Source organism: Haemorhous mexicanus, chromosome 3, assembly GCF_027477595.1.
Source record: "Haemorhous mexicanus isolate bHaeMex1 chromosome 3, bHaeMex1.pri, whole genome shotgun sequence".
Taxonomy (NCBI): domain Eukaryota; kingdom Metazoa; phylum Chordata; class Aves; order Passeriformes; family Fringillidae; genus Haemorhous; species Haemorhous mexicanus.
This window is the reverse complement of record NC_082343.1, coordinates 101,680,512-101,698,878: the sequence shown is the minus strand read 5'-3', so window position 1 is coordinate 101,698,878 and position 18,367 is coordinate 101,680,512. Positions and strand designations below refer to the sequence as shown.

Below are 18,367 nucleotides of genomic sequence, written 5' to 3'. Positions count from 1 at the left end.
GCTGGAAGAAAGTATTTTCATAGTCCTTCCATTAAGGCAATAAAGTGCTCTACAGCATGAACAAAAAACATGGGAGTGTAGGTCACCCCAAACAACATTCAAATGAAGTCTATTACATAACTTTTCTCAGAGAAAACAGGAGCTAAAATTAGATACCTAAGGCATGAGATTGGAGTAAGGTTACAGGAGTACACTGACGTGTATAAAACTAATATGCTGAGGAACATCTTCATTATTCCTCTGATGGATGTGTATCAGAAGAGACCAGTTAGCTCCCCTGAGCACTACTCCTGTATTGTTCCCTGTGTATGCATACTCCTTGTGCATCCCTGCTCTGTCCTCTTTCCATCCCTGTTGTCCTTTCTAACACATGCATAACTTTTTTTGCCACCTGGTAACCCATGAATCCTACAGGCATTTGCTGTCCCCATGACAAAGAGCAGAAGCACATCCATTTTTTAGGAGTATTGGCCCAGATCCATTTCCTCAAAAAGATCAATTGAGACCCCAATTCAGCAGCAGTTTTACTATAAGCTGCCTATATAAATTGGGAACACTTTTTTTTTCTGTTGCCTCAGAGACAGATGACTAATAAAGGAATGACTTTCTGAAGCTGCCAAGCACAGTGCGGTATTTAAAGCTCAGCAAGATGTGTTGTACTTCTAACCTCTATACATCAAGGATTGTGCCACACAGGAAGGTATGTACTGTGACCACTGAAGTGACACGGCTTTAGAGCTTCATATATTTCTGCTTAATGTTACAAAGATCAACACACTCTATATAGGAATCAAAATGCTTATTTTTTGCCTAATTTCAAAACCACAACACTATCTTGCTCTCCTGCATTTAGCTCTAACAAATCTGCACAGGCCACAGCAAAATTTTTGGATTTTCCTTTTCTTCTAGAAGAATTCCAGAAAAAATCATGCTTACTTCTGATGTTGGTGCTTTGATTTACATCTCCTGACATCAAACCCCAAATAAATCCCATCATAATTCCAAAAAAGGAATCCTGACTTTCACTGTTTACATGGGGGTAACACTTATCTACCATCTACTCTGACAGAAAAAATGTATTCACTTGGCACCTGAGGTCATTTTTCGATACAAAATGCATGTAATTAAAAACACCTGGAGATGGTTTGGGAAAGTTACAACTAATTTATTTTTAGGAACATGTTATTGCTACTACTGCAGCAAACAAGGAGTGGTTTTCCAAGAGACCACCTTTTATTTGAGTTAGGCAGACAAAAAAATTATCATGCACTATTTTCTTAACAGCTGATAGGTGAAATTTGTTAAAATGTAGACTTCTGATTACACTAATGCTGAGATGCAAGTGCCAAATCATATGGGAAATTTTTAAATCATTCCATGGATTTGGAAAGGCGAAAAACACATGACAAGAATGAGGTATATCATCACTACATCATTTGACTTATTTCTTAAACCTTCAAATGTATTTTAGTGCTGGCACTAGGCCATAGCCATCACCATATGAAGAGTGCACTACATGCAGAATCATCACATGCTGGTATTGGAAAACAATTTTTAAAAAACCAAAACACATGCACCGATAAAATTGAAAGGGGGAAAATAAAAATAAGAAATCTAGCATTTACCAAGTTATAAAAAAGGACAGGAATTATTTTTTTACAATGTATTTAGTAGCAATAAATATTAAAGTTAGGCAAAGGCATTTGCTATTGTGCACAAATATTAACCTTGGAGATAAGTCTGCACTTTGGGTAGACAATCACTAGGAGTTTACACTGCACTTCAGAAACACAAGGAAGGGCTGACATGCTTTTTCAACAAGGGAGATTTTTTAAAGCTCAAGCTGAAAATCTTTTCAAAGAGGATAATTATTAACATGTAGACTAAATTGCTGGTCTCAAATTCTATATCATCTGCAAACCAGAATTAGATGAACATCCAAAAATATCGTACATAAATACACACAAACATAATTACATAAACGCGCATTCAACCACATGAAGACTCAGGAAAAGCTGGTTGGTATTTTGAGACCCATGTTACAAGTAACATTAGGATAGGTAAATGCAAAGATCCCTTTGGGTGTTGCATTCTAGGGTAAGAAGATTCTTCTGTATGAAGAATATGAAAGTATATTGAGTGAGAAGCACTTATTTTGTTTCTTGTAGCTAAAAATCTACAGTTTGGTCTATGGGTCACTTTTATGCTAACAGGATACTAAGACAAAGCTCAAAATTCATGTGATGGGGCTATACAGATGACCAAAACTACTACAGCATCAACTAGATTTGGTAGTATTTTTATGCTCTGCATACTGAGAATTTTTCTTTAATTGCTTTAAAATTAATTCTAAGAAGGTAATATCTTTTCCTTCCATAAGACAGGCCAATACCATGGTTATTCTGCTGCCCTGTGCATATTCCCCTAAGCTAATTCTGCAGTCAGTCTGGTGAATATGTACAATTTATACTTGTACACAAACTGCCTGTAAATCTTTTGGGTAAAATGATGTAATGTCCTATTTTAGGTTCAGATTAGAACAGTGCAGTGATGTAGCGTGCAATACTCACTGGGGCAGGAGGAGAAAGCATGTGTGAGAGAGAGTGAATTTCTTTCACTACAAAAAAATCAGAGTGTCTGTGTCTTGGGTGAAGACTAACACTCTTGGAAAAATAGCTCACTTCCTTTTGTCCAAATAGCAAATTCACTCTGAATGTCATTTTCTAAAAATATTTTCCATTTAGACAAACCTGAACAATTTCAAGAAGAAAAACTCCCCTAAAACAAGCAGCCTGCATCTGGGGGGTTCTCTGAAAAAGGAAGAATGATACAACGAGGCTAGAGCCCTCCCTATTCTTGAAAGAGAGATTCCTGTAGCCACATATAACTATCATATGCTACCTTTTTAAATATTTCAGTGCATACTTCTTAAAGTAACAGGAATGCTTATCTGGTAATAGGATAAATCACAGAATCATAGCATAGCTTAGGTTGGGAAATACCTTACAGATCATATAGTTCCAACCCTTTTGGCATAGGCAGGGACACTTTCTACTAGACCAGGTTGCTCAGAGCTCTATCCAAAGTGGCCTTGAACGGTTCCAGAGATGGGGTACTCACAACTTCTCTGGGTAACTTGTCCAGTGCCTCACCACCACCATCATAGTAAAGAATTCCATCCTGGTATCTAAATCAATTCTTTTTCAGTTTGAAGCCATTCCCACTTGTCCAATCACTACATGCCTTTATAAATAAAGCCCCTCCAATCTTCCTGTACAGCCTCCTAGTTGGACTCCCTGTAGCAAACCCCACCAATAAAGTTACCTGCCCCTGGCCTCCCTTTGATCCTGACCCATAAGCTTTTGGTTGTCTCCTTAGTCCCCAAGTGTAGCTCCACACCCTCCGGCTGGTTACTGACATACAGAGTGACACCTCCACTTCTTCTGCCTGCCCTTCCTAAAGAGTCTGTATCCTTCCATTCCAACATTCCAATCATAAGAGCAATATAATTTAATCTTAGTGTTTTACAGAAGAAGAAAACTACTTTCTGAGAAATTTCCATGGTATACTTACCGCACACAAGAAAACACATGCAAAAAAAGAAAAAGAATGGTAGGTTCCTCAGAGAGGTTTTAAGCTTCTTTCAAATTTACTACATGGCCTTTTTGTGTAAAGTAGTTATAATACTGCCTCCAATCTACTGTTGTTTAATAACAGGCTCAACTCGAAACCACTCCTGCACTGCTGCTCCAGTGTGCCCAATTCTCTACAATAGACCTACAGCCTAGCTTTTTAATATCACCCTAATCCTACTTTGTTAACAAGGGACTTACTGGAAAATATCTATGCACACTTAATCACAGAGATCTCTTTGAGGCATATGCCTGACTGTGGGAGTGATTTTTCTTCTTTACTGGATAAAATGTCAGCTATACTGACCAAAGCTGCAAGCACAAGCTACATTCAACTTCACAAACCTTGTAGATCGGAGACAGATGCACATTAGAAGTGTTTAATGTTTGTGATAATACTTTGAACTTAAATAATTTCCACTTCTACAGACATCTTTTCAGAAACAATTATCTACTTGCAAAGAAATCTTCACTACTAGAACTCAAATTTTTATTAAGCCTAATTTATCATCTTAAGAATAAATCACAGGAAGAACAAATTCACTTATCTTGACATGCAGTACTTCAAATCTGAAAGCAGTACCAGAGAACTGTCTTACATGCTTATCCTTTATATCCTTTGTTTTGTTACAGAGACAAAAATTCTGCTACACGAGCATACCAACCCTTGGCTCCAAGAGAAGCACCTGCAAGGCACTCCAGAGCTACATAACAGGGAAATACCTAGAGCCTTATGTTGTGAACAAGAAGGTACACACTAAGAGAGACTTTGGCCAGGACCAGGGAGAGATAACATCACAGCTGATACATGTTTTTCCCAAAGTGGCAAGCAATTTGGAAGATCCCTGTTTGACAGGTTTCCTGCCTCTATCCTCCTGATACTTGGCCTAATTTAAAGATACTTTTTGTATGAAATTGCCAATTCATACTTTTTGTATGAATTGCCTTTTTCCCATGTTGTCAATGTTTAAAGACTCCCTTAGCTGTTCTGTAGCCCTGCTATAGACTATATTGTCAGTCTAAATACAATCACATCATCTTCCCTGTGGATGATGGCCAAACAGGATGAGGGCTGGGAAAGATAAACACAACCCATGTCCTTCCATGTTTGAGAACAAACCATCTGAGCATTCTTTCCTGAGCTGTAAAAATTATTGTTGTCCAAGAGTCCTTGTGCTCCCAGCAGCTGGTATAATCTTAATATGGGGACTGGCTGCATCCTGGCAGGAGCAGGCACTCACCCATTGCAAATTCTGCTGTAGTTAGAGCAGTGGTGGCTGTTGATTCCTCCTGTGGACAGCAGAGTAGACTTTGCTGCATTGGTTCCACCTCTGTCCAAATGCCTTCTGACAGTACACCCAAATATCACAGCAGTCCCTGGTACATGCTTCTTAATGAATGCAAACAACAACTCACAGACAAGATGTTTATATCAGGGATGAGGTGCATCACCCGTCTGAGTCCAGCCCCCAAATCCCTCCACATGAGACTGCGCCAGTTTGAGTACAGGGAACAGCACCATCAGGCCATTAGTCAACACATGATGAAGTAAGGCAAGAAGAAATGTATTATCAAGAAAACAGAAAGAGGAGCCCTGATGACTACTCTAGCTTGAGAAATGTCAGGACATGACAAATAACCTTTGAGACACAGCAATCAATGGCTGCAGAAATCACAAGCAAGACCAAGCAACCAGAACTAAAAGCACTGGAAAAACAAGTGCCTTTCTCCACCTGAGTATCTTGAAAGAGAAAGCAACACAGACTAACAGCTGCCTAGCCTTTGAAGTGGTGGGCTTATTTTTTATATACACTTTTATAGCTCTGTACTGTAAAATTTATAGAAGTTGAACAATTTTTCTTCAGAAGAATCAATCACAGCAGTAGACAGCAAAAAATGATCAAATGACACAAGGATAATACCTTGTGATACCTCTTCATCTTTGAATAGGTATTTCAAGCAGATGTACATGTAAACTTTTTTCATTATAAATTTTTATTCCTCCATTACCTTGCACAAACTTTTTGTTCTTACCTCTTTAGAGCTGCAACTGGTAAAAACACACAGCAAACTTTACAAAAATTAACTTATATTCAAATGCCAACATATGTGGGATGAAAATTAAATATTCAGAAGGAAAAAACACCACAAAAAATTCTTGAGAAAAGTTTATTCCATTTCAGAACAGAAATAGCAATTCTGAGTGGGAGGAAAACACACCTGCAGCAAACAAAGGCCCTTCCTTTTTACATGCAAAACACTATGCAAACCAAAATGAGCTAGTTTTCCCAACAGCCTGATAAAGACAGGTAACATTATTCTCACTTAGTGACATCACACAGGAGAGGAGAGCTGAAGGCTCTGAATCAAGTTTAGTTTTCACCCAGGGTTCTGTGGTACCTGCTAATTAAAGCAGGGAGGTCTGCCATCCCACCACCAACAGGACAAATGAGAATGCAACCAGCCATGTGAACTGCTATGCAAACACACAGGGACCTCGAACCATGAAGCCTCTATGACACATCACGTGTCAAGATCAGTATCAGTTCTCTGCTAAGGTTGTGGTATATGAGCACAAGCAAGCTCTAATCTTTGATGGTGGGAAAAAGAAACATTACAGCTGCTAAGAAGGACCTTGAACTCCATAAAACCTCACAAGCCATTAGGTTTCCCCCTCCCTCCTGTCTCCAAGCAAGTGAGGCATTTCCTTTGGTAGAGGTGAGGAACAGCCTGGTGTCAGCACAGTGCTGCCCTGCTAAGGCAGGCTTCTTTTGGCAAGCAGAGACAAGCTACACAGGAACAGGAAGGCAGCCAAGCCCACCTGTTTCCATCCACGTGGCTCTTGGTGTCTGCCTTGCCCTGGGGGAAGGAGAGGCTGATGCTGCCTCTGCCTCATTTGGAGTGAGGGATTACACTAAGTAAATCACTTTTTTCTGTCCTTCTACTCAGAGAAGCTCCATGTGCTTCCGGTCAAGCACGACAAGAAAAAAAAGGGGTGCCTGATACCAGTTATAGGCATGAGAATTGCCTTGCTGATCATCAGACTATAAGGAAGATCAAATAACAGAATGATTAAAATTAAGAAGACCTGTAAAACCAGTCATGATTAGGCAAATTCAGTAATCGTGTTTAAAAAGGACTAGTGATAACAGAAGTCTATCCTACTGTCAAGCTACTTGGGATAGAATACAACAAACTTAGAGGGACACCTAAAGGTCCAGGTAAGATTAACCAGCTGGCTCAAGTGCTTAAGGCAAGAATCAGAGTATGAGTATCTACAAAGCAGTGTTAGTTTCAAACACCAAAGTTGATCCACATGTGCTATCTGACCAAAAAGAAAGCACAAACAGGAAGCAGAAGGCAGGTCTTAACCTTAGTTTTGTTATTTTCTGACTGTTGGTGGCCCTCTCCTTCATGTACCTGACTACAGTTTCTTCTATCAGAAACAAGGTAGGCTACAGAGGAGTAATTAAATTTTTTTATCAAAGACAAGTTTTCTGACATGCTTCATATTTCTTCTAGACATTTGCTTGTTTGGACTGCCTACTTGACAGACTTTGGTTTTAAATTTGAGTAAAGTAAACAATGATTCCACTAGTACCAGAATGATCAGTAGTGCATAACATCATGAAGGGAACTAAATAAACTAATGTGAGGTCAAAAGGAGCTTAGCCTGTCTTGAGTAATGGTGGCATCACTGCACTTGGAACACATTGACACATCTATGTGTGTGTTTTATATGTGTATAAATTATACAGTATTTATGTACACAGGTGTACATGTAAATCATGAACCAGAAAACATTCAAGCAACTAACTGCTTGACTTCCATGCAAGAATATAAACTGAAAAAAACCTGTTGTAACTCCAGCACATATACAATTGGTAACACATCAAAGAAACATCCTGCCCATTAAGATGCACGTTAACTTCATCACAGATTACAAAATAATGCAAATTTCAGACAGGAACTGGATAAAATTGCGCCCTGCTTATCTCCCGTAATTCCCTTGAAAAAGCAAAAGCTACGTAGTAAGTAAAAATTCAGTGCAGCAAATACAAAAAAAATTAACAAAAAGTGGTGTTCTCTGCTTTACTCTCTTTTTCCTTCTCTAGCTTTCTGAAGAAAACATGCAAAACCAATTACTTCTTCTGAGGCAAGCAACTGCTAAGTGACTAAGTATGTAAGATAAATAGCACACAGTACATAGCTAATAAAGTGGGGAAAAATTTTAATAAAAAGATATTTAGGTGTTTTGGTCCAAAACTACACAAGCACACTTAAGACTGGTCCTATTGTTAACATTACTGGTTTGCCCCTTCATAATACTCAGAAAAACAAAGAAAAAGCTAACAGCAGGTTAGCTTGTTTTTCTCCCTATTCTTTAGACTTATGTTTCTCTGGTACCTCAAGCAATCCAACAATGGATTTGCTTGATGTACCAGAGAAAATGCACTCTCATAACATTCCTAATGGATGAGATATACAAAACTTGAGAGCTCACAGCATTGTATGGGCATTAATGATCACAATGATAAAAACAATAATGGAGTATTGTACTAACTGGCAAAATAATACTATGGGAAATTGTAATGCCTGTGCCTTATCAGCAGAAGAGTGGCAGTCTGCTCTATTTAATCCATGCACAGCTCTGCTAGAAAGTAAATGGAAACAGTGTCCCCATTCTATCTTTCTGAATAGAAATGCTCTGCTACTATAGAAGTGTCAGGAAGAGACAATCCTTCATGGTATCTTTACTACAGCACTTCTATGATTATAAAGTGTCAAGACTTGAAAACAGAAATATAGGATTGAGAGACCTGTACATTGTTCCAAATGCTGCCAACATAGCAGTAGTACTACACTTGAAAGATCTCTTTGTAATACATATTCATGTTATTTCAGCTTGCTGTGATTTAGACAGAAGGGCTAGAGCTAGTAGTAAAAGCTGTAGAAAAAGTAGTCCTCACACTTGTATGGACATTCCTTTTTCTTTTTTGCTCATATTCCTGGAAAGACTACTGTTAAGACCACAAAAAAAGCCTGAACAAAACTACATATTGGTCAAACAAGAACAAAGCAGAGATGAACTGGATCTATTGTACATAGACTCCATGCAAAATCTTGAGTCAAAGGGCTACTCTTTTTGATTGTTTGGCCATTTACAAAGCCCAATTCATACACAGTGTCCCTGGTGTTTCTGGAAATCATTGCTGAAAGAACACCAGTGGAGGATTCTCTGTATATCTGTCACACTCTTCCTTAACAACTGTCAATAGGCCAAACAATCTTGCTAGACTCATGGGAGTATTTTCTTTAGCAATTTATCAGCCTTCAGGCTGGCCCAAAGGTAGAGATGAAGGCCTTGGGTTTCAGGTGAAGGCCTGGATGGCAACAGGTTTATAGCTATTGCCGCTTGCAACATTGGGATTAATTCTTAATACTTCCCTCACCATCATCAAGGAAAGCAAGGGTAATACTATCTGTTAATTCATGGGAAAGCTTTAGGATAAAAAATCTTTTCAGGGCACTCAAATGTCACTGTATATAAAGCTTATTAGTAACAAACAAGAGACAGACCAACTACAAAAATCTCTTTAAACAGGACAAAGCTGAACAAACTATTCAACACAATCAAATAGAAGTAGGAAAAACTGGCTTATGATTCCACCTGAACAGAGTTCAAAATGCAAACTCCATGTCATCAGTCAGATTACTACATCAGGTGCTAAGAACAGGTTATCGGTAAAGGTTACATATCTGGTATCTGCAACTGGTTATATCTTGCAAAACAGCTGCAAGAGTCAGCAACCACATTCTAACCAAAAAATCAGAAGATCAGGGATGGCAGTAAACATTGAAAGGAACAAGGTGAAGATGAAAGAATGTATTTGGTAACCCAATCCTTCTGCTGCCATGGAAATGTTACTGAAAACTGACATTTAAATATTATTTGCATTCAAGCACTAGGGAGAAACACAACACTCAGCTGTAAGCACTAGAAGAGAAGTTTCCATGGAGCCTATTATTTTATATGCTTTTGCATGCTTGAGCAACTTTTCTTTCACAGTAGATCTACCTGTTCCATTGGTTGCCTCCTATATCTTCAATAACCACCAGGAAAAATGAAATCTAGTATTAAAAAAACGGTAGTAATTCCATGAAGAAAAATCAAATATATAAGATCAAATCCTTGATCTTATATATTAAAAACACACACCAAAAAAACTTTTCTGGGAAGGACCTTTTAAATTAAAACAAAAGTCACCCAATCCTATGTCTGAGTCTATAATACCATATCATAAACTCTTGGGAAATTAAAGTCTGAGCACTACATGTCCCACAAGTTATATTCTTACCGATAATACTCAAATTTTTCCTCTGCTGAACCATCATTACAAGGTTTTTGGTGCAATTGCACTCATTGCAATATTTAATGAACTGAAATTTTAATTTGATTCAGTATAAGGGATGGAAACTGACTAGAAGTTTCCTTTGTTCCTAAACAAACAATATTCATTAACTGTGATGATGTTATTTGTGAAATACTACACATGGTCCTCCATGTTTTGTATTTAACTGACAAGATTCTTGTTATTCTGGGTAGGCACTTGTACAATATGGTAATGGAAGCCTGTTTTGTGACTGTAATTATGATGCAGTGAAATTAGAATCTATAATACATTAAATACTTCTCTAGTTACAAGTGTGTGCATGGCTATGCTGGGCACTATTGAAAGGCATTTAAAGAACAAGGCAATCATCAGGCACCGTCAACACAGGATCAAAAAGAGAAAGACTGTTTAACTAATCTGATAACCTTCTATGACAAGGTCACCTGCCTGGAATTAAGGATTAGGCAGTGGATGTAGTTTCTCTGGATTTTAGCAAAGCTTTCAATGCTGCCCCTCTCAGCACCCTTCTGTATAAGCTGTCCAGCTGCGAGATGAGCTGAGTGTAAAACTGGGCTCCAAGGGTTGTAGTGAATGGAACTACATTTGTTTGGCAACCAGTCACCAGCACTGCTCCTCAGAGCTCAGCTCTAGTGTCTAGTGTCAGTTGCGTTCAATGTGTTTATCAACTGTTTGGACACAAGAATCAAATGTAACATAAGCACATTTGATGATACAAAATTGGAAACTGCTGCTGATTCTGTTGAGGGGCAAGATGCCTTGCAGAGGGATCTAGTTAAATAGGAGCAGGGAAATGATTAATGGAATGAAATTTAACAAGTTGAATTGCCAGTTTCTGCATGTGGTATGGAATAATGCCAGGCACAAGTATGAATCAGGAGAGGAGAGGCTGGAGAGCAGCCCTGCAGAAAGGAATCTGGGGTGCAGGGTGACAGCAGGCTCCATGTGAGTCAGCAGCAGCCAGCAGTCAGGAGGGCAAAGCCCATCCTGGGATCACCAAACCCAGCATTGCCAGCTGCTCAAAAGAGGTGATTGTCCCACTGTGTTCAGAGTTCAGCCTCACCTTCAGCATGGGTGGGGTTCTGGGCCCCACCACTTCAGGATGTGAAGGTCCTTTGATGCATCTCCAGAGGACAACAAAGCTGGTGAAAGGGCTGGAAGGAGTGTCCTGTAAGGAGCAGCTGAGAACCTGAGATTTGTCTAGTTTGGAGAGAATGAGACTGAGGGGTGATCTCATTGCTCTCTAAAGCTTCTTGAGGAAGGAAAGTAGAAAGGGAGGTGCTGAGCTCTTCTCCTAGTATCCATTGACAAGACAGATGGGAATGGTTCAAAGCTGCACCAGGCAAGATTCAGACTGGACATAAGGAAGCATTTCTATACAGAGAGGGAGACAAAACATTGGAAAAGGCTTCCTAGAGCAGCGTTTATGAGGTATTTGGACAATGCCTTTTAACACCATGCTTTAGCTTTTGATGAGCCATGAAGTGGCCAGGCAGTTGGACCACAGATCATGGGTGAAGCGATCCCTTTCAGCCGAAAGACTCTCTTCTCAAGTTAAAAAAAAACAAAAAACAAACACCTCAGCACCAGTCAATCATAAAACCACTGCCAGTAGTCTTTGATATTCAACTAATTGTGGGCATGACTCCACCAAGGTCTCTAAAATTTCTGAAACAAAGTGAAGATTTCGTCAGCCCTCCCATTCAGTCCAACTCACTAGAAGATGTCTTTTATAAGGTACATAAGGAGTACGAAAACCATCCCCAAATCCAAGCCACTGAGAGATAAAAGGGAAAGTGTGAATAAACTTGGTAAGCAGGTAACTATACAGTATACTGAAGTGCTGAATAATTTATTTTTTTATTGCAGGTAAACAAAGGTTTACTTCCTAGTTTTTGTGTCAAGTACACAGTAACAGTATTTATTTCCACTGCAAGATCAATACTTCAGGGTGAGTCCCACCCAGCAGAAACATCCTATTTCTGCACTAAAACCTATGTCTTGTTTTTTATGTCTAATAAAGAACACAAACTCACCAGGGTACAGAAGATGCATTGGCATTGTGCTATTGTTGTCATCTGTTCCACAGGGTATTCACCAAGGCAGAGCTTACAGGACACTAATGGGTCAAGTACCAAGTCCCAGGTAGGCCTGTATCTTGCTGTAGTCATTGCAGAGCAGTCTGAAGAAGAGCACAAAAAGTAAAAATACTCCATTATTTCCTTATATTGATAGTCAGTACACCTTTGCCATTGAAAATCACATTGCCAGGTATTGCCTGTTGAGTTTGTTTTTTTCAACAACCACACTACCCAGCAATAGTTAACTTGACAGTGCCAGAACTTGCATTCCCTCAGATATCCCCTGCCTGATAGAACTTGCATATAGAAAGCAGAAGGAAAAATAACGCCACACACAATACACTACACATATGAAGGCAAGCAGGAATACTCTTAGGTCACAGGCTTTTGTCACACATTACAAACACAAAAATCCCATTTCCAATTCCTGTGATTTTCATCACTAGTTACAAGCTTTCTCTCACAAACATTAAAATTTTCTCATGACGTTCCTTAACCTCAGCTACCCAGGCAAGACTCAAAGGGTCTTTCATAAGCCAGACATTTATTATGCCCTTTTCCAGCATGATGATATTTCAACTCACAGAGCCAGATATTTTTGTTCCCAGGAGCATGACAGATCAATCAGTTTGCTGTTAATTTTAGCAAGAACAATAAATATTTTGTGTACACTGCAAGTTTTAGCCTGCAATTTCCTCAACCCGTTCAATATGCTGAGAACACAACTTTGTTGTAGCAACAACCATCTGGGGCAAATAAGAGCACAAAGTGAGCTACAAGAAGAGGCTAAAATAACCTATATATCACCTTCAAGACAGTGATAGGATAGGATCATGCAGAGAATCTTTATCCTAGGCTTCAGGGCCCAGATGGTGTGTTGTCAACTGACTAAGCAGAAAGAAAATCTCACACGTAAGAAATGTATTCCCAAAGAGAAAAGCTAATTTATGAATTTTACATGAAGAAAAACAAAACAAAAACCCACACACTCCTCCAAAACATCTAGGGTAACTTATGGAGCACATCAAATTTTAACAACATATTTACTAGTAATGTTTTATCACTGTGACATTGACCTCCCAAGCACAGAAAATTCACATCCCAAGCTGCTGAAAGGTTCACATTATCATGCCTTTCTTCTTCCCAAAATTAGATGGTTCCTTACCATCATTATACCGGCAGTTACATTACTCGAATCACGGTTACAGTTTTTTTGGGGTTTGTTTTCTTTTTTTTTTCCTCCATTTTCCCCCCATCTGCCTCCACTACTCCTTTCAGGAACTGCTAATTTTTAAGTCATATCTGTTCACTTTGCAAGGCTCCAGAACTGCAACAAACTAATGCTCACTAGACTAGATTTAGGCAAATGTTCAAGAAAGTGTGCTTTCTGTCCCCCAAGAAATCACATGCAGACTTCACAAACATTTCTTTGAAGTCCAAATCTTTGATATTCAATTAATTGTGGCATGACTCCACCAAGGTCCCTAACATTTCTGAAAGAAAGTGAAGATTTTGTCAGCCCTCCCATTCAGTCCAATTCATTAGAAGACGCTTTTTATGATGTACATAAGTACCACCCAAAGATTTTTCTTCCTAGTGCAGTCAACAGGGAGAAGAAGGGGCAAGACAATAAAGGTTAAGCAACCCCATTTCCAGGGCTGCTCTAGAGCATTTCCTCTGAAAGCCCACACACAAAACTCAACACTGTTTCAAAGCAAACATATGGAACAGCCCCACAGGACAGCACAAGAATAATGGCTCCACTTCACAAAATACAACTTGTGCTGTGCAGTCTTTTCTGAGACCTCAACACGAAAGTCCGACACGGTGATATGAATAAAACCCCATGATTTCTAAAGCTACTAGACTGTTTCTATACTTCACCACTACTTTTTCATTTCACTCACAAATTACTAGCAAAACCAATTTCCTTCTCCCAAACTTTGGTTTATCTGACATACACAGACATATTCATGAGGTATTTGAGAAGTAGTGACCAAACACATCTGAACTGTCTGCTATTAGTTATTTGCTTGTCCTGCCTAGTTTATTGCATATCTGATGCTTATGATTGCAAGTAGATGAAACCAGGAAATGAACAACAAAGGACAGATTACCTAAAGGATGCACTTGCGTACATCAGGCAGACCAAAACCACAGCAAATTTTATGGTTAAGATGTAGAATCTGACAATTCAGACTAAAGCTCACCAAATGTATGGCATGGCTCAATTTAGAAAAAAAAAAAAAATACATATATATATTCAGTGTGGGTCAATAAGTGACAACAAAGGGAAATTATCAAGCTTTCAGCCCCAAGGCTTAGCCTCATTTTCTAGGATATTCAATAGAGGCTTACTGGTATCACTGTGGTAATTCCACTTTTGCAGAACAACTATACTGCAATAACACCTCACTGGCAAATATTTCTCCTCTTTGTCTTTTGCAAAGCAAGAATGAATCAAATGCCTTTCAAGTTGGTTTCAATAGACCAGCAGAAATCAGCTGCCCCATACAGCTGGCATGTAATCCATGCTGAATTCAGCCAGGGTAATAACTGAGCAAAATCTGAATTCAGCCCCAAATAGTAGCAGAGCCATTCCTTCTTTCCCCTCCTTCCAAACACCTTCTTTTAATATAGAAATTTTACATTCATTATGGGGCAAGGAGAAGACACAATGTCACTGGTGCCATAAAGCAGGGACCAAGATGTTTGCCACCTATCCTAGAAAGGCTTGTACAAAAAGCTTCCACACCCCATTGAATGATTTCTCCTGAGTACCCCTGTAAAGGAACAGAGAATGAAGCTTTTCAATGCATGGACCAGGTCTTGTTTCATGACCATCCAGCACATTGCTGCAACTAAATAATAAGCTTCTCTGTTTACATCACAACACTTTAAAAAGCTTAAAAAAATAAAGCATTAAACAAAACAATAAACTTGTAAGAGAAAGTAGAAAAACAAACACCTTCTTTCAAAACCAGATTAAAACTCCTACTGTTCCACAACTGTGGTCTCTTGTAGCTTCAGATTGTATTCAAGCTTCATGCTTTCTAGTGATGTGTAACACCTCAGAAAGAATGATAAGTAACTGCAAGAAAGACAAGGTAACTAAAAGGATTTCTAGAGGAATAAGATATTGAAAAACATCTTGGTGTGTGATTGTATTGAATGACAACACTAGGTTACACAAACAGCCAGTAGAAAATATTGCCCCATGGTTTGGCTATTTACTAGGAGGTCCCAAGAAATAATGCTAGTGAAGGTACAGCTCAACAGACCTCAGCACACTAAATATATAGTTCACTGGAGAGTGTGTTGCTTGCCAAAGTCAGTCCAAACATCAATACTGCAGCAGATACACCAAATCAGACTTACACCAAATCAGACTTAGAGGAACAAAAATATCAGAAGAGAGGTTGGTCATCAGTTCAAACTCCAAATTCTACTGCAGTCAAGGTCAATCCCATTTATGTATTTTTGCTGACTGTGGTCAGCCAAATGGTAATACTGAATTTGTAAGATATATAGTAAGGTAGCACGTGATTTTCTGGGACAGCATCCCAAAGCAAACTGGAAGTCAGAAGCATAGGAAATAGCTTTAGTAAGAGTTTGTTCAGAGCAGTCTTGTCATAAATAATTAACAACCTAACTAATGACTGTTTAATTCTTCAATCATGTGCATGTCCACACTGAAAAGGAACCTCTGCGTAAAGAGAGAGAAGGGACTGAAGTCTTCTTACTGTAATAACACAACACATATGAATGTGACTCTTAGGGACTCCTGGAGATATACATGGAATGAAAAGGAAACTTTCATTCTTTATTTCTGAAGAATTAATGAATTAAGTGAACAAAGTGAACATGAACTGTATATTTGAACAGTAATCCCTCAGCTTTTGGTCCACCTACACAGACTACATTTTCTAGTGAGAACAAGTGGCTGATAACATCTGAATAGAACAATTCTTTTTAGGCCTCAAAGAGTTGCAGAAAACAGTGAAGCAGAAATACTGTGAAAGCTTCTATAAAAGCAGCAAAGAATGCTATTTCTTCATAGAAGTCATTCAAGAAATCATAAAACAACATAATTTTTCTTTTTGCAGGCTAGTCAAGTGTTTCACAGCATTGTACATTTAAAATGCAATTGCATCATCAACACTTAGGATACGTGACTGCCTATGTGATAAGAGTGACAAGAAAATAGGGATGAATAGAAGTCATATGCAGCACACTAGCTGGTGGGTCTTTTCCACCAAGTGAGACTCAAAATAGAGATTTCAGCAGAATCTCAATTTCAGCTTTAGGTCAGGGATGAGTTTAATTTCTAAATAAAGGGCTTCAGTCCCCACTCCTACCAGACAGATAATTAATCAGGTACACTTAAGTCATCTGCCTTAAGGAGTTAACTCCTTGACATGATGAAAAGCATGAAAATAGAAATCAAAGGAAGGCACTTAAATGGGATTTAAAATTTGGTCTCAATCTTCTTGTCCCTCTTTATCGAAATAATTCAAATTAAAGTAATACAGGCTACTAGATGAAATCAAACATCTGCTATAGTATAGTTTTAGTATTGTGTATAAGTATTTATAGATTTAAAAAGTATATAATACAGACTGCATTTCCTCCTATATAAAGTCAAACACATCTGTTAGTACAATTGTATGGGTTTAATATATGAAGTATGCTTCTATACTATACATTTATACCACTAATATTTATAAAAATATAAATCTGTACAAAACCCTACATCTTTTTACTTATGTGGAAGAAGCCCACAGATGTCTGAAGTGCAGTCATCTGTAGAAAGGCTATTACACTGCACACTGGAACTGACACTGCCTACCACTTCTTTTAAGTCAATATTTTTGACTTTGAGCCTTCCTCTGCAGCCACAGCTGTGGCTCATCACACATGATCCCACAGCTATGGGCATAGCAGGGCAGCAGGGACTACCCCCCATGATCCAGGTGGCTGAGGGCATTCAGCAACAGTCCTGGAGCTTGCATTATTTGCTACCCCTCTGTCAGAGCTAGAACTTGATCCCATTTTTCATTGCTCCTAGGCTTTTCCAAAGATCTTCATAAGGATCATATGAAAGAAGCATACATGACATAATTGACCACTTTACAAATATTCTGTGGTGGTGGCACCAGTTTTTATTATGCAACTATATCACAGATAAGGTCATTTTAAAGTCACTTTATATAGCAAATTAATTATTACATCCACCCACCAGGTAGATTTTACAATAACAAACTGGCAGGAAGACTTCATATCTCTCACTTATCAGTCACAGTTAGTTACTGGCATCTATCACTGTAGTAGCTGTGTCTCCAAGTCTTCATCTTCACACAACTGCCTGGTAAAGCAGAATCACTCTCTCTGATAGGTGTCAGTCACACTAAGACAAGACTGATTTACATGGATGTTTAGGGATTACTAACTTGAGTTTTGATGCTTGCCTTCCTTACGTTCTTAAATCTTGTCAACCTGTCAAATGCCTACCAAAGTCTCCAAACTCATTCATAAATCTGATCCACAATCAACTGCACAAGTCCAGCAGATAGGTATCATCCTTTGAATTCCAGAAAATCCCACTAAAGACACATTCTTTATTCCAGCAGTATAAGAGGCTGCTGTTTATAGGCATAACTTTTTTCTACATCAAAACTTCAACTTAGAGTAGTGCAGAAAGTCATGTCAGCTTTGTCTATCGTGAGCTCTTCAGACCTAGCCTTAAAGTCCCTACACAGTCTAACCACCAACTTCAACCTCTCCAGGTTCTTATTTTTTAAGCTATTCCAAGGCCCAAGCCCAGAAGAGATAAAAAAATCATGTATAAAAGCTTTAGAACACTGTCAGCAACTTCAGCCTCTCAGACAATAAAGAGCATGGGAAACAAGCTCTTACTTTGAGTTGAAACAATTATTCCAGAAACTTTAGTCCACTCATGAGTAGCTACTATGTTTCTTTGCTTTACCTCCCTGACTGATAACATCCTGTATTTTAAATATTTATACATGTATCATACACACACACACATTTGTATATGTATATATGTGTACAGATAGAGGTGTATAAATATATACATTTATAAAGATTACATTGAAACATTCCAATGCCAAGAAAAAAGTGTCTTTTCACTGATAAAAGCTATCTGAACAGTAACATTGAGTGCAAAACAGAATAAATCTAGCGGACTGCTTCAGGGACAAATCACTGTTCGGGCATGTTA

General features: G+C 38.6%; 1 protein-coding gene across 2 annotated transcripts in view; it reads right to left on the bottom strand.

Annotated features, from left to right (window-relative positions):
- Positions 1-18,367, bottom strand: part of RNF144A (ring finger protein 144A) — a 100,466-nt gene that overhangs the window by 53,236 nt on the left and 28,863 nt on the right. For both annotated transcript variants that reach the window (XM_059842840.1, XM_059842839.1), the window contains exon 3: positions 12,082-12,227. In XM_059842840.1, coding sequence (XP_059698823.1) covers positions 12,082-12,216 — 135 coding nt within the window. In that variant the 5' untranslated portion in view covers positions 12,217-12,227. The remainder of the gene's footprint in view (positions 1-12,081; positions 12,228-18,367) is intronic.